Source organism: Rhagoletis pomonella, unplaced genomic scaffold (genome assembly GCF_013731165.1).
Source record: "Rhagoletis pomonella isolate Grant_MI unplaced genomic scaffold, Rhpom_1.0 Rhpom_scaffold_00007, whole genome shotgun sequence".
NCBI classification, from domain to species: domain Eukaryota; kingdom Metazoa; phylum Arthropoda; class Insecta; order Diptera; family Tephritidae; genus Rhagoletis; species Rhagoletis pomonella.
Window position 1 is genome coordinate 70,485,185 of NW_023458561.1, and position 12,542 is coordinate 70,497,726.

Consider the following 12,542-nt stretch of genomic DNA (forward strand, 5'->3'; position numbering starts at 1 on the left):
TCCGCGTTTGCCAAAATTATAGTTGAGATTTCTCCTTCGCTCACCGTCTGCTCAGCGCATTTTATTGGAGAAAATATTTTGCGATATTATTATAGTTATTGTTGTTTCTTTGTATAGTCTAGTAAACACATGTACATACACACATAATACAAATATACATGTACATATATGTGTATCGCAAATTTTTTAAAATACTGAAAGAACTAAAAAACGGGATTTTTCAGCAAATGGCTTTAAAGTTTTCTTCTCACCCAAGATTTTTAGTAGAAAATTCTTACACAAAATAATAAAAGTATTACATAACGAAATATATTTTTACGAATCCCGGCTGTCTTTTAATAAATGGGCGATGTATGCGTATAAATTAGATGTATGCAATTAATATATGTATATATCTGAACAATACAGGTAATGTTAGAACGCAAAAAGAAAATAGTTTGAAAATTTGATTTACTGTATACATTTTCTATAAAACTTCCTCGTCAGGCAGAATTTTTCATTTTATTAATACAAATATGAATAATTATGTACATGTAATGGAAGACAAAAAAAACCTGTGCTGCCAGGTAGAAAAATCATAAAACTATTTACTATTTTACTTTTTAGAAAATATTCAATAAAGTTTTAATGAGATATTCAAAACTTCAAGAAGCGAGCTCTGGCAACAGATCTTAAATTATGGTTATGCATTTGTACCCGACAGCGCAGAAGTAAACATACTACATAAATTGGATGTCGAATTATTTGTTAGTGCTGAATAATAGTTTTGTTAATTTTTGGAATACTTTTCACTACAATACATAATTAAATACATGACTAGATAAATATGTGCGTGCATAAGAAGTGAACGATATCTACTACGTTTGAATGTCCGAGAAAATGTATGAATGAATGAATGTGTATGCAATTGAAAATTACCCATATATATCATCACCGAAAATATATTCCCAAAGATGACCCATAACCGGTGCATCAGCCCTAAAATGTTCGGGAAAGCGTTACTTACAACCATAATACAAATTAACGTAAAAAATGTCAGCTTAATATTATTACCTTAATATAGGTACTACATACATACATACATACATATCAATGGCCCTACAAATTTTCTTTCAAAAACCTTCAAACTTCATACGAAAGTCAATAGAGATTATCCATTTTTAACCGACTTCCAAAAAAGTCGGAGGTTATCAGTTCGTCGGAATATTGTTTTTTTTTTTTTTATGTATGTTATCGCATAACTTTGGACCACGTCAACCAATTTCGATTATTCTTTTTGCATCTCGGAAATGTAGCGTCTCAGAGGGGCTCCCATACCACTTGTATTACATATCAAAGGCTGAGTGGAAGATCGTCTTATCTCGGCTGTAGGTTTGAAAACGCCTTGTTTCAGAATTTGATTGAAGGACGACCTATTTCAGCAAATGGTTGAAGAACGTCCTATCTCTGAATTTGGTTCAAAAAGGTCCTAGCACAACTGAAAATATGTTGAGATAGGGCGGTTTGGAAGCGGCAACGGAAATATTTAGACCGTTCTTCAGCCAGACTTTGAGATATGTAGGGCGTTTTTAAAACAAATTCCGAAATAGGTCGTTCTTGAACCATTTGCTGACATAGAGCGATCTTCCACCCCGACGGTAGTATAATAAACGTACTTGTTGGCACTTACAAATTTTTCTGCTTATGGGGCCCGAGTACATCACAAAATGGAGAGGAAATATTTATTTATTTACTTTTTTTCGTGGAAGAAGGTTAGCCATTGAATATTTGAATTTTTTTTCCATAAAATGATGTGGGGAGTTGTAATTCGATGAAGTCCATCATATAAATCAAAAAGTGAATTTTTTGGAAATTTTTATGAGTTATGACTTTTTGCATTTCAACGATGATGTTTGTTGCGTCTTTTTGCATTTCTGGTGACGATATGTATGTATGTAAAATACCTATGTATGTATGTATGTACAAATATTTTACCGAAGGAAATTATAAATTTATCAGTATTTGTAAGAATTCGAGTGCACTTATACAGATACTTAAATAAGTATGTATTCACATATCGGCAACTATTGGAAAAAGTGGGGGCCAACAACACCGAAAAACGTTAGATTTTCTTTTGTTGTATTTAAATTCTTAATTGGCAGTCAAATTTCAAAATAGAGCCAATGTAAGTCATAATGGGTGGGTCTATTTATACTTGATTCTCTTTTCACGCGGTTAGTTGGGTCATTTAAAAAAAACTCGCTTCATTTTATAATACCACTTTGCAAATTAATCCGCGTAGAACAGACGTGCGCAAAAAAGAATTCGTCTTCCGCATGCAAATTCCCTCGAACTCGAACGATTAAAAATGTAGTATACTTTTGGTAATATGGCTAAAGTTGAATTAAAATCGGCATTATTATCGGAGATTCGCTCGAAAAAGTATTCGCCAGATTTTTCCCATCCGCCCGCAGTGAATACAGGGAAGCGAAAAGTGAACGATTACGGTCGAAAATGAAACTCATCAGAAAGGTGGAATTAAAGCCTTGTCAGCATATTAAAAGAAAAAGTCATGAGTCTCTACGTAGGCACAGTGGATCATTTCACTATGTACGTACATATCGCACGTTTAATAATATACAGAATTATTTCAAAATTTAAATTTTGTGGAAAACGCCAAAAACCAGATGGAGAGACACACATCTTCGCCTTTTTTGGGAAATTTAGTTATTTGTTAGGCAGAGCATATTCTCCTTATCAAGCGTTTTAATTGTATGTTGAAATCTCAAAAAAACGTAAATTTTCGAAATTTTGAGTTACATCTCTATGTATGTTATTAAACGTGCGATAGTGCCGTTCACAAAACTTACGAAAATATTTAAACTATTTGTTTTTTGTTTTTTTTTTCAAATATCGCGGAAGCCTCGTACACAATGTGTAACCGCGTAAAAAAGTGGTTGGGAGATGTTGAAAACGAGCTGCGTAAAATATCGCACAGAGGGGACCGCGCAAAGTGAGGATCAAGTTATATTTTTATATATTTCATGCCGTTACATACTGTTAAAGAAATCAAAAAGGGGTTATTGAAAACTTTTGCCGATTGCAATTTTTAATTAAAAAAGTAGTAACGAAGTAGTTTGCCCTACAGATGGTCCTTTCTGTTGGAAATTATAATTTTTGTAATATAATCAGTGCTGTATTCAAGCTTATAAATTAAGTAGCTGTGTTCCGGGATGAGCGTAATCAGGAAGATTAATCAGCCTCATTGCGTAAGTCGTAAATTAGGCTAAATTGTACGACTCGACAACATTGGCATTGTCTACTGTCGTGCTGAAATAAGTAAGCGACGAAAATCGTCGAAAACTATACAATGCTGCCAAGTTTGGTACAAAATTAAAAAAACTCATTTATCATCCCTGATTTGGATGTGATGCAAAATTCTTGGGAAGACAATACCTGTGAATAATTGTACCATGATTCGGAATTACTTGAATGAAGAATATAAATTTACTCGTCATTCAAACGTAGAAAAATTATGAATAAATTTTATTTTTTATTTGAATAACAATTCAGTCAAAAACGTCCATCCGTGGATGTGTTAATGGGCTGCCAAAGTTTTTACTTTGGATTTAGCGTTCTAAAGAAAAACTTATTTAACCGATCATTTGGTCTTAAATTTATGAACTTGAAAAAAAGCACTAACAATGTTACAGAAAGTTGAATTCCCTATTGAAATGACCATATGCATACCTATATCGTTACCTTAATTCACAAAGGCCCTAACCAACAACAAAAAGGCTTACAACACCCTCGTTTTTGGTACTTACACTTTAAAATTTTTATCGAATGTGTATTTTAATACAAAATCTGGTGAAAAACGCACTTTCGAAAAAAGTGTTAGTTAGGGCCTTTGTGACTTGAGGTAGCGATATGTACATACATACATACATACATATGTACGTATTAGAGCACTGCATGATTGCATAAAAATATCGCCGATGCCGATATGTAACAGTAACACACTTGGCATGGTGGGATCGCCGCATCGTCGATTAATATTCATTTAGTAATCTTATGAGAAACAAAGACCCGACACGCCTTTTCCATTTAGTAAATTAGTTTTTTTTCTGTTTGATTTGTGCCATTACTTATAGTACTTATCAAGGGCGGCTCAGAAGCATAACGAGAAGAAAGGCTTTCTGGACTATGCTTGATGAGCGTCTATAGAAAGCTCGTTACCGAAAACCGCGATATTAAAAATGCTTAAAAAAATATATATAAAAAAAATTAACTAGTATATGTATCAGATCCTGGCCACGTCCTTGAGTATGTATTTTGAAATCGCAACAAAAAAATTCAAAACTAATTCTCTTGATTATATTTCTCATTATTTGTTTATGTCGTCATTCTTGTAAAAACGACTGGTATAAAATTTTAATTTTGACTTAATGAATTAATTTATGAAAAAAGGATTTTGAAAATTTGCCAAAAATAAGAGAATAAATATGGAAGAGAAATCGTACGATGCGTAATGTAATCATACAGTGCCCTAGTACCTATCATCGTTAACATCAATGCAAACGGCCCCATTTGACAAATATGAAATTTTATAGCAAAGGGAAAACCTTTCGAAACTTGAAATAGGACCTTCTGCACTGATTACGACGATAGATATGGATGTAAATTCATATGTATGTACAAATGTTAAATTTGAAATTACTGTAGAAGGCATGGTAGAAGGTGCACAAATGGGTATAAAATAAAAGTAAAAGCGACCTCCACCATTTCATATTTATGTTTCAATTACAAGCATTCAAGAATATGTAGCACATGTGACAGGAAAAGTCTGTGCATGTGTGTGGTGAAAATATGGAGTCTGGTTTACCCATTTGTGGTGGCATCGTCCATGACAAGATTCTCCCATACGTGAGCCATAACCGCAGCATCGGCCCTTTGGAAAGGTTCAATGGTCAACGAGAGGTTAAATCAATATTGCAAATGGTGCAAGTACATACATACATATGTATGTATGGATGTATGTACCAACAATACACTACATAAATACATACTTAGAAAACGTCTACTTACCAAGTATGTTCAGCATTAAAGCCAACGCGACCATTTGTACCAATGCATACAGTAAAGCTCTTGTCAAACCATCTGTTATATCCATTACCATGCAGTAACGTTTTGCCAAACTTATCAAGCAACTCTGGTCGTGCCAAATCAAATTCGAAAGGCTCGTCATCCAACGACAACACAAAAGCCGACGACTCTATGATGTTGAGAGAAACACGGTTTACGCCTCGGGCAAAGTTAGCGTTACGTATCTCAGCCCATTTAGAACGGTTCATTGTTGTCAAGGCTGCTAGATGCTCCTCGCCCGGCAATGGGATGGCTTTCGAGTTCAATATCTCCTCGATTTGTATTTGAATCTCGCATGGCCTTAGAATACGACCTTTGAAATAGATAACCACCTTATAGTAACATCCTTTGTGCAGAATAACAATGTGATTTGAGTCGCGGTAATGCACAATTCGGTCAGTTTCGAGGCCGGGCACCCGCACCGTATTGAAAGTACGCTCGTATTGCCATGAACAAAGCGGTATCATGCCTTGCACCATTATCTGAAACATGTGGAAATTGGTTAGGACCGACCATTCGATAAGTTTCAGGATGTGTGTTTTCTCTTTACATACCGGCTGCAACTCCTGTCGCTCGATTAAGCGTCTAAAACCCAATAACAAATATACAACATTTGCCGCGCGAGCCGCTTGGTTATTAGTCAAATTCATGAAAATCGCGTCTGTACCGTAAAAGTTGCTGTTGATCATCAAAGAACTACGACCACGGAGATAAACGTATTCCTCCCACCAATCCGAAACATAGTTGGTGGCCCACCAGCTTTTCAGTTTTAAGTACCATTGTAGCTTTTTGCCGATTGTGTTCTCAAATTCATTCGCCAAACGCTCCATACGAGCAAAGTTTTCGTCGTCCAATAATGGACGCACCGAACGCAAATATCGCTGCATTGTATCGTGCAGCGCTGGTACAGGCAATCTCGGTAGTGAACCCTGAAAGCTGTACAGACCAGGGGTGTTCCAACTGGAGAGTATTTTTACTGCCGCAGCCCATATTTTAGTTTTTATAGACACCTTGCTGCCCGGCGCTCTAGACTCGTACATCCAACCTTTATACATCAGCAGCAACTTTAGGGTGTAGCGCATGGTAAAACATATAGAAAGCCAGATAACCAAAGCTGCAAAGAAGCAAGCTGTTACTTGCCAATTAACGGTATTAGCGGGAAGATGAACCAATATTCGATGAACCAGATCAAAGGGCACGGCAAATCCACCAAAATGTAGACCAATGGCAATGGCTGTTATGAGCCATAGGCTCTGTATATGTGCCGGGTATACACCATTACGAATGCCGTTCTGAAAGTAAAAATAAAAATAAAATCACACATGCATACATTTATTACATATGAAGGTACATTATTACAGAGATTTTTTATGAAAAATCGAGGTCACTTACGCGAGCACGAGCCAAGCGTTTTTTCCACGAACGCACGCCGGAATTCCAAACAAGGTTTAAGACCTCTTGATCGTAATTAATGTCGAATCCTTCGTGAGTGATGGCGAAGGAGAACGCCACGGCAGAATGGGCTTCAGCCATTTTTGGGGCAACTCAAGCCGCGCTCAAACTGATTTGGATCTAGTGATAAAATAGAGCAAGGAGCAATTAAAAACACTGCGACTACTTTGTGGTCATTGAAAGATCGGTTAGCCCGGTTCATTCTTAATTTATGGGCGAATCATATTTGAAAGTAAGCAATTTCGCCTTGAAAGATCTATCAGTAAATTAAGTAGAAATGAGATGACTTATCGTAGATCACGAAACAAATCAAGATAAAGTCGATCTGTAATTTAATGTAGGAGTCACTGTTCAGTTATTTTATATCGTCGTGCCTGGCCGACTGGTCTTGCTTTTATATTTACATTTGTTTGCCTTGTAATTAATATGAGCAAAATTACTCGCTCCGAGTTATAACAGCTTTTTTCAATAGGCAATGAATAGGTATGAAATTTGGAAACTAAACAATATGGCGACCGCTTCTTATAAAAGTACAATCGCCGTTCGGAGTCGGCGTAAAACTCTGTAGGTTCCTCCCCTTTGTGTGACAACATCAAGGCGCACGCCGCCACAAAGCTCGGCCAAACAGTAGCATATTGTTTAAGCGCCAATCTATTGGGGTCCTATCGCGAATTTCATGTGGACAAATATTCCCAAAAATTATAAAGCAAAACAAAAGCAATGTTGTATTGTGCTGTTGATATTTCTAGGGTGTATTTAGGTCGCAATTCCAAATATACTTTTACAGTTCTAAATTGGCTTCTGTTTGCGAATTCTTACAAACTTAAGAACCGTTTTGTTAGCTGAAGTTGCTGCCCTTTATTTTTGTTTGTGCAAACAAATGTGGGAGCTTCGAACTCGCACAAAAAAAAAAAAAATATGGCCTTATGTATACAATGGTATTTTTAAGGAAACAAATTTTAAATTGAAAACTCAGTCAGGTCAAATTAGAACTATTATATCGCAATCTTAATATAGAAACGCCCTATATCACATCGCAAAAAGCCGTAACTAACTTAAAATCCAAAATTCACTTTTTGATTGATCATTGATCGTTTTATGCAATCAAAAATTTTAGTTAGTTACGCCTATTTTGCATTTAAGCGACGATGTGAGATAGGGCCTTTCTATATTAAGGTAACTACATAATTAACTTAAAATAGATGTGACTCCATTGTACTCTTACTTAGTGAATGTAAGTATTGGAAAACACTATCGAACGATATCTGATCTCGAACAAGTCCCTGTTAACTTCATTCACCACCATTTTTTGTTTTTCACATTTATTAACTTGGTTACTAAATTAACGGTAACCGTATTCCCTAGATATTACAAACCAAGGTAGCTTTTTAAAAATTTGTTACACTTGTAATCAACTTCGCGGACTAATGATAAACTTTTATATTAATCTTCTGTGGCAAATTATTATTAAACCTAAGAAAAACATATTATCCCTGCTACAATACCACACAGCCTAATGTACATATGAAGCTCTCAAAAAACACGAAATTTGGCTATATCTCAAAAACTGTTTTACTTTCTTGTATTCCGATTTCGTATTCAGCGGAAAATTCTTCATACAAATCTAAAAAAAAAAAAGATCTCTCTTATATTTTAATTTCGTATTCGGATTCAGCTGGAAGTTTTAAATCGGAATGCATATAAAAATGTCGCTGGTCGAACAATTTTTTCATTTCTGTAAACGTATTTTATTGCCGACAAAATGCAAGGAAAAACTTGTAGTCCTTTTGCGACTCCCAATACAAATTATATATCTATCGTTAGAAAGCTTAGAAAATAAGCTATCGAAGCACACATTGTTTAAAAAAAGCAATAAATTTATTTATTGCAATCTTTTGCAAAAAAAAATTTGCAAAAAATTATAGTTTATAGCCAAAAATCACGGAAAAAGTTCTAATAGGTCAGCAATTTTGGATTCTCTATCATAACTGTGACATGAGTTAAGAATTTTAAGAAAACTTGTGACAAAGAAAAAGTGCTGAAGTTTACAAAACAATAATTCGTATAGTAATAATAACAATAATAAACTCGTATAACTCGACAAAAAGGGTCAGTAGAAAAAAAATTCTTTTACACATTCGTTGCCAGTAACCATAGCAAAAACGTTTGAAGAAAATGCTGCTATCATGGCAAGGAATTCATATAAGGTGGTATAGCGGTAGTACAAAAACAAAAACTAACATGTATTTTGTTTTCGCTTTCGGCACACAAATGTCACATTTCAGCAATTCTTCGCTCAAGGAGGAAGAGGGAAAGAAAATGCCAACACTCTTCCCTACGCACTCACTCATAAGGGGTTTTGACATATGTATGTGTACCGAGGCGAATTAAAGCAGCTGTTCTAGCAACAACACTTCATATGAATCCGCCTTGGCTGGTATACAATTTTTTTCCTGCACACTTGGCGAGAACTGTGCCCCATATTTATGTAGTACATACCTACATATAAACGTTAATTTTTGGCATTCACTGTAATACATTCATTGTTATAACGTGCCATAGTGCTGCGGTTATTGAGTACAAAAATGTTCGAGGTTTCGCATTTATCGAGAGTCGCGATTACCGAGGGGGCACTGTATATTTTTTATCGGTAAAAACAATCGAGTCCAACTGCACCGCGTGCCCTTCTATTCCAGTATATTTAATAGTACGAATGCACAAATAAGATTGGTACACATTTTATTTTTCAGTTTAATCAATACAAATGTTCAAATTCAGATTACATACATAAGTATATGTATATATGTATATGCATCCACACACGTACACACATATGCACATATACTATTTTACAGTTAGCAGACTTAATTCTCTGTTCGCCAAACGTTCAAAGTCCAAAAGTTAGGTTCTTTTTTCATTCCATTTTTGTTAAGAGATGGCGTTTTTAGAGAATTTGTTACTTTATTTTACCTTAACATATTTGTAGATGTAGATGTGGATGTATGTATGTATGAATGTAATTTATGAGTGTAAGCATGTCTGCTTTCATGTTTGTGTTATTGCCTCTCTACCGTACGAAAAGCGACATTCTCATTCGGCGGAGAGTACATCAAAAAACTAAATAGCAGCTGCAACTCACCCGCCAAACAGTTTCGGCGGCGAGTACATTCGGACTAGGCTTAAAACTAGGCCAAAGCCACACGATGTGGCTAACAAATGCAGCGCATTCCGCGAACCACTAATTTGGTTTTGCCTAGTTTGACAATTCTCAATTTATAGTACACAACGCCTTAAAAACTTTAAGTGCACTGAAATTCACTATACTTTCACTAAAAACAACTTTTTACACATTTTATTGATTGATTGATTCTCCTTTATAAATCGTATATTTTTATAATTTTCAGCAATTAAAACACGTTTCGTTTCGGAAAGGGGTGTTATAAGATAATTGACTAATCTGACATTTTCTTTTAGCCTCGTATTCGGCTTTATTTACTCTTAATTGAGAATGTTTGCGATCTTCAGATACATAGCTGCAAATTTTTTGAAGCACTCCAAGTGCTTTTTTAAAGCATCGTAAAAATCTAAATAAACGAATTCCGTCCGAGCCAACTTACAGACCTCTAACACGATATGTATTTGCTGCTATGTAAATGCTACTTTGTGTTTACACATATGTATGTATGTATGTAAGGATAATAGCGTGGGCCGAAAATTCGCTTTTTTTATTTTGATTGATAATAGAAAATATATGCTCTAGAAAATTATGCTCTAAAACCAATCGGTGTGAAAGATGACAATTTTGTGGTTAATATCTTATGGTTCAGTTAAGGAATCTGTTAAATAAGCTGCTGCATCCTTCTGTTACCGATAAAGGTGTCTCGAGGATTATCACTTGCATGTGTGTACATACATACATACATAGATACATATGTATGTGCATCAATCTCAAAATTGTTTTCATTTGTCATTTGTGGCGAAGAAAGGCTTTCAGCGGGATGGGTTAGTTCTTTTGCGGTCTTGCCTACTGCCGGGATATATGTACGTACATACATAATACATATCGTCGTTTAAAGTACAAAACCGCGTATCAACAAAATGCAAAACTGCGTATGTGAGGTTGCACATACATTATTTTCTAGAGCGTAAAAACACTCATATTTTTGAAAATGGTTCTCTTTTTTACAAAAGCAATCGCAGTTCTGGCTAGCATAGTTTCAGGACGAATGGATGGAGGGTTTGAGCCAAGAGCTTGTGTGTGAGGCAATCCAATTTTTGGCAGCAAATGCCAGTTACGCGGTTTTGCAAAATGACGATACGCGGTTTTGTACTTTAAACGACGCTATGGATTATAAACAAACACATGTGCAGAAATCATATACATACATACATCGTTGTTGTAGATAATGAGCGCCGCCTGATGTACCCATGTGGCTGACTCTCTTTGCGATCTCATAAATAGTTTCGAAAATCTCGTAACAGCAACTAAATCGAAAACCGGTTTTTTTTTTTTTTTTTTAAATAAACAACGAAACTCTCATACTGGCAATCCGATCAAAACATTTACGAGCGTACACATGTACATATGTACATATGTAGGTATGCATATGAAATGTGTAAAGATATACATCCTCAACTTAATATAGAAAAGCCCTAACTCATATAGTCGCTGAAACGCAAGAAAGTCGTAACTGACTAAAATTTTTTATTGCTTAAAATCGTGTGGGGACTTATAATTCGATGAAATGCGTCGTAAACAAACAAAATGGGGAATTTCGGATTTTTACTTAGTTACGGCTTTTTGTATTTCAGCGACAATATGAGTTAGCGCCTTTCTATATTAACATATATACATATACATACATATATAGTACATACATAAATATGTACATACGTGGGTACACAAATATATTTACATATATACATACATACATACATATATACAAATTATGAATGTGTATTTATTTGTTCACACATTCATACATGGGTTTATTACGCAATTTAATTTATAGGTATTAAATGAAAACAAACTGTTTTTTCCACACTAATTAAGTTCACCTGTAGTTATCGACAACCCGATTAACTACTCACCCTCATGTAGTACATACATATATACATAAGTATATACATACATATGCATGTACATATCTAAATGGGTATGTGGATGTGTAACGCGGAAAACAAGGTAAAGTAATTCCAAGCGCTTTGTTGTTGGTTCAAAACTCGGTCAAGTATGTTGTATGTAAATCTCTGCTACATACGCATTCTCTGTGTTTTTATGAAAGGGTGCTTAGAAGCTCGTTGATTTGTACGTTTCTTATCTCGTTATCACCAATAGAATGAAAACTTTTTGCGTTTTTTTTTTACCTTTTTATACTTTTGCTGCTTAAAATATTTTTATTAATTTGTAAATTTTTTTGTTTTAGTTATTTTAATTAGCTTGTCTTTGACTTCTTCAATTCGCCTCTACTCGAAAATCGAACTTGATCGTTTGGCTGCTTAAGACTCACTAGATTAACTCTGAAATGTTGCCTCGAGATCTTACTGATATGTACATAAATATATACTACGAAATGTACACATACATACCTGTGTACATACATATATATGTTTTTACATTCGAGCGACTGACTACTTCGCTCTCTGTTGATTAGCCCAGCAGTAGAATTTTAAGATAGGTTGATAAGCGAGTAATTCATTTACAATTACAATTTTCAAATACAGTGAAGTCGGTGAATATTTTTTGAAAGGAAAACGCAAAAAGTCTTACGAATTAGATTGAGCAAAAAGATCCATTACAATGTAAACGAACACGCGATTTGATACCGAAATATTAATTTGCATTCCTAGGCGATCGAAATGATATTGCGTGTTTTGAGACAACAATAAAAATAAAAATTTTAAGATTATAATTTAGTCTCTCTCTTTTTCTGCGTTATCTCAACGGATGCTGTCGCCGAATGAAT

General features: G+C 34.9%; 1 protein-coding gene across 4 annotated transcripts in view; it reads right to left on the reverse strand.

Annotated features, from left to right (window-relative positions):
* The window catches only part of LOC118743486 (carnitine O-palmitoyltransferase 1, liver isoform), a 33,823-nt gene extending 21,734 nt beyond the window's left edge, over nt 1-12,089 (reverse strand). Inside the window, exons 1-6 of one of the 4 annotated variants that reach the window (XM_036476206.1) lie at nt 11,944-12,089; nt 6,517-6,696; nt 5,679-6,416; nt 5,068-5,606; nt 4,865-4,930; nt 919-978 (exon numbers count right to left, since the gene is read on the reverse strand). In XM_036476206.1, the coding sequence (XP_036332099.1) occupies nt 919-978; nt 4,865-4,930; nt 5,068-5,606; nt 5,679-6,416; nt 6,517-6,657 (1,544 nt within the window). In that variant the 5' untranslated portion in view covers nt 6,658-6,696; nt 11,944-12,089. Of the gene's footprint in view, nt 1-918; nt 979-4,864; nt 4,931-5,067; nt 5,607-5,678; nt 6,417-6,516; nt 6,697-11,943 lie in introns of those variants that run through there. The other 3 variants (XM_036476205.1, XM_036476208.1, XM_036476207.1) reach the window with 3 other exon arrangements.
* Between the last annotated feature and the right edge of the window lie 453 nt (nt 12,090-12,542).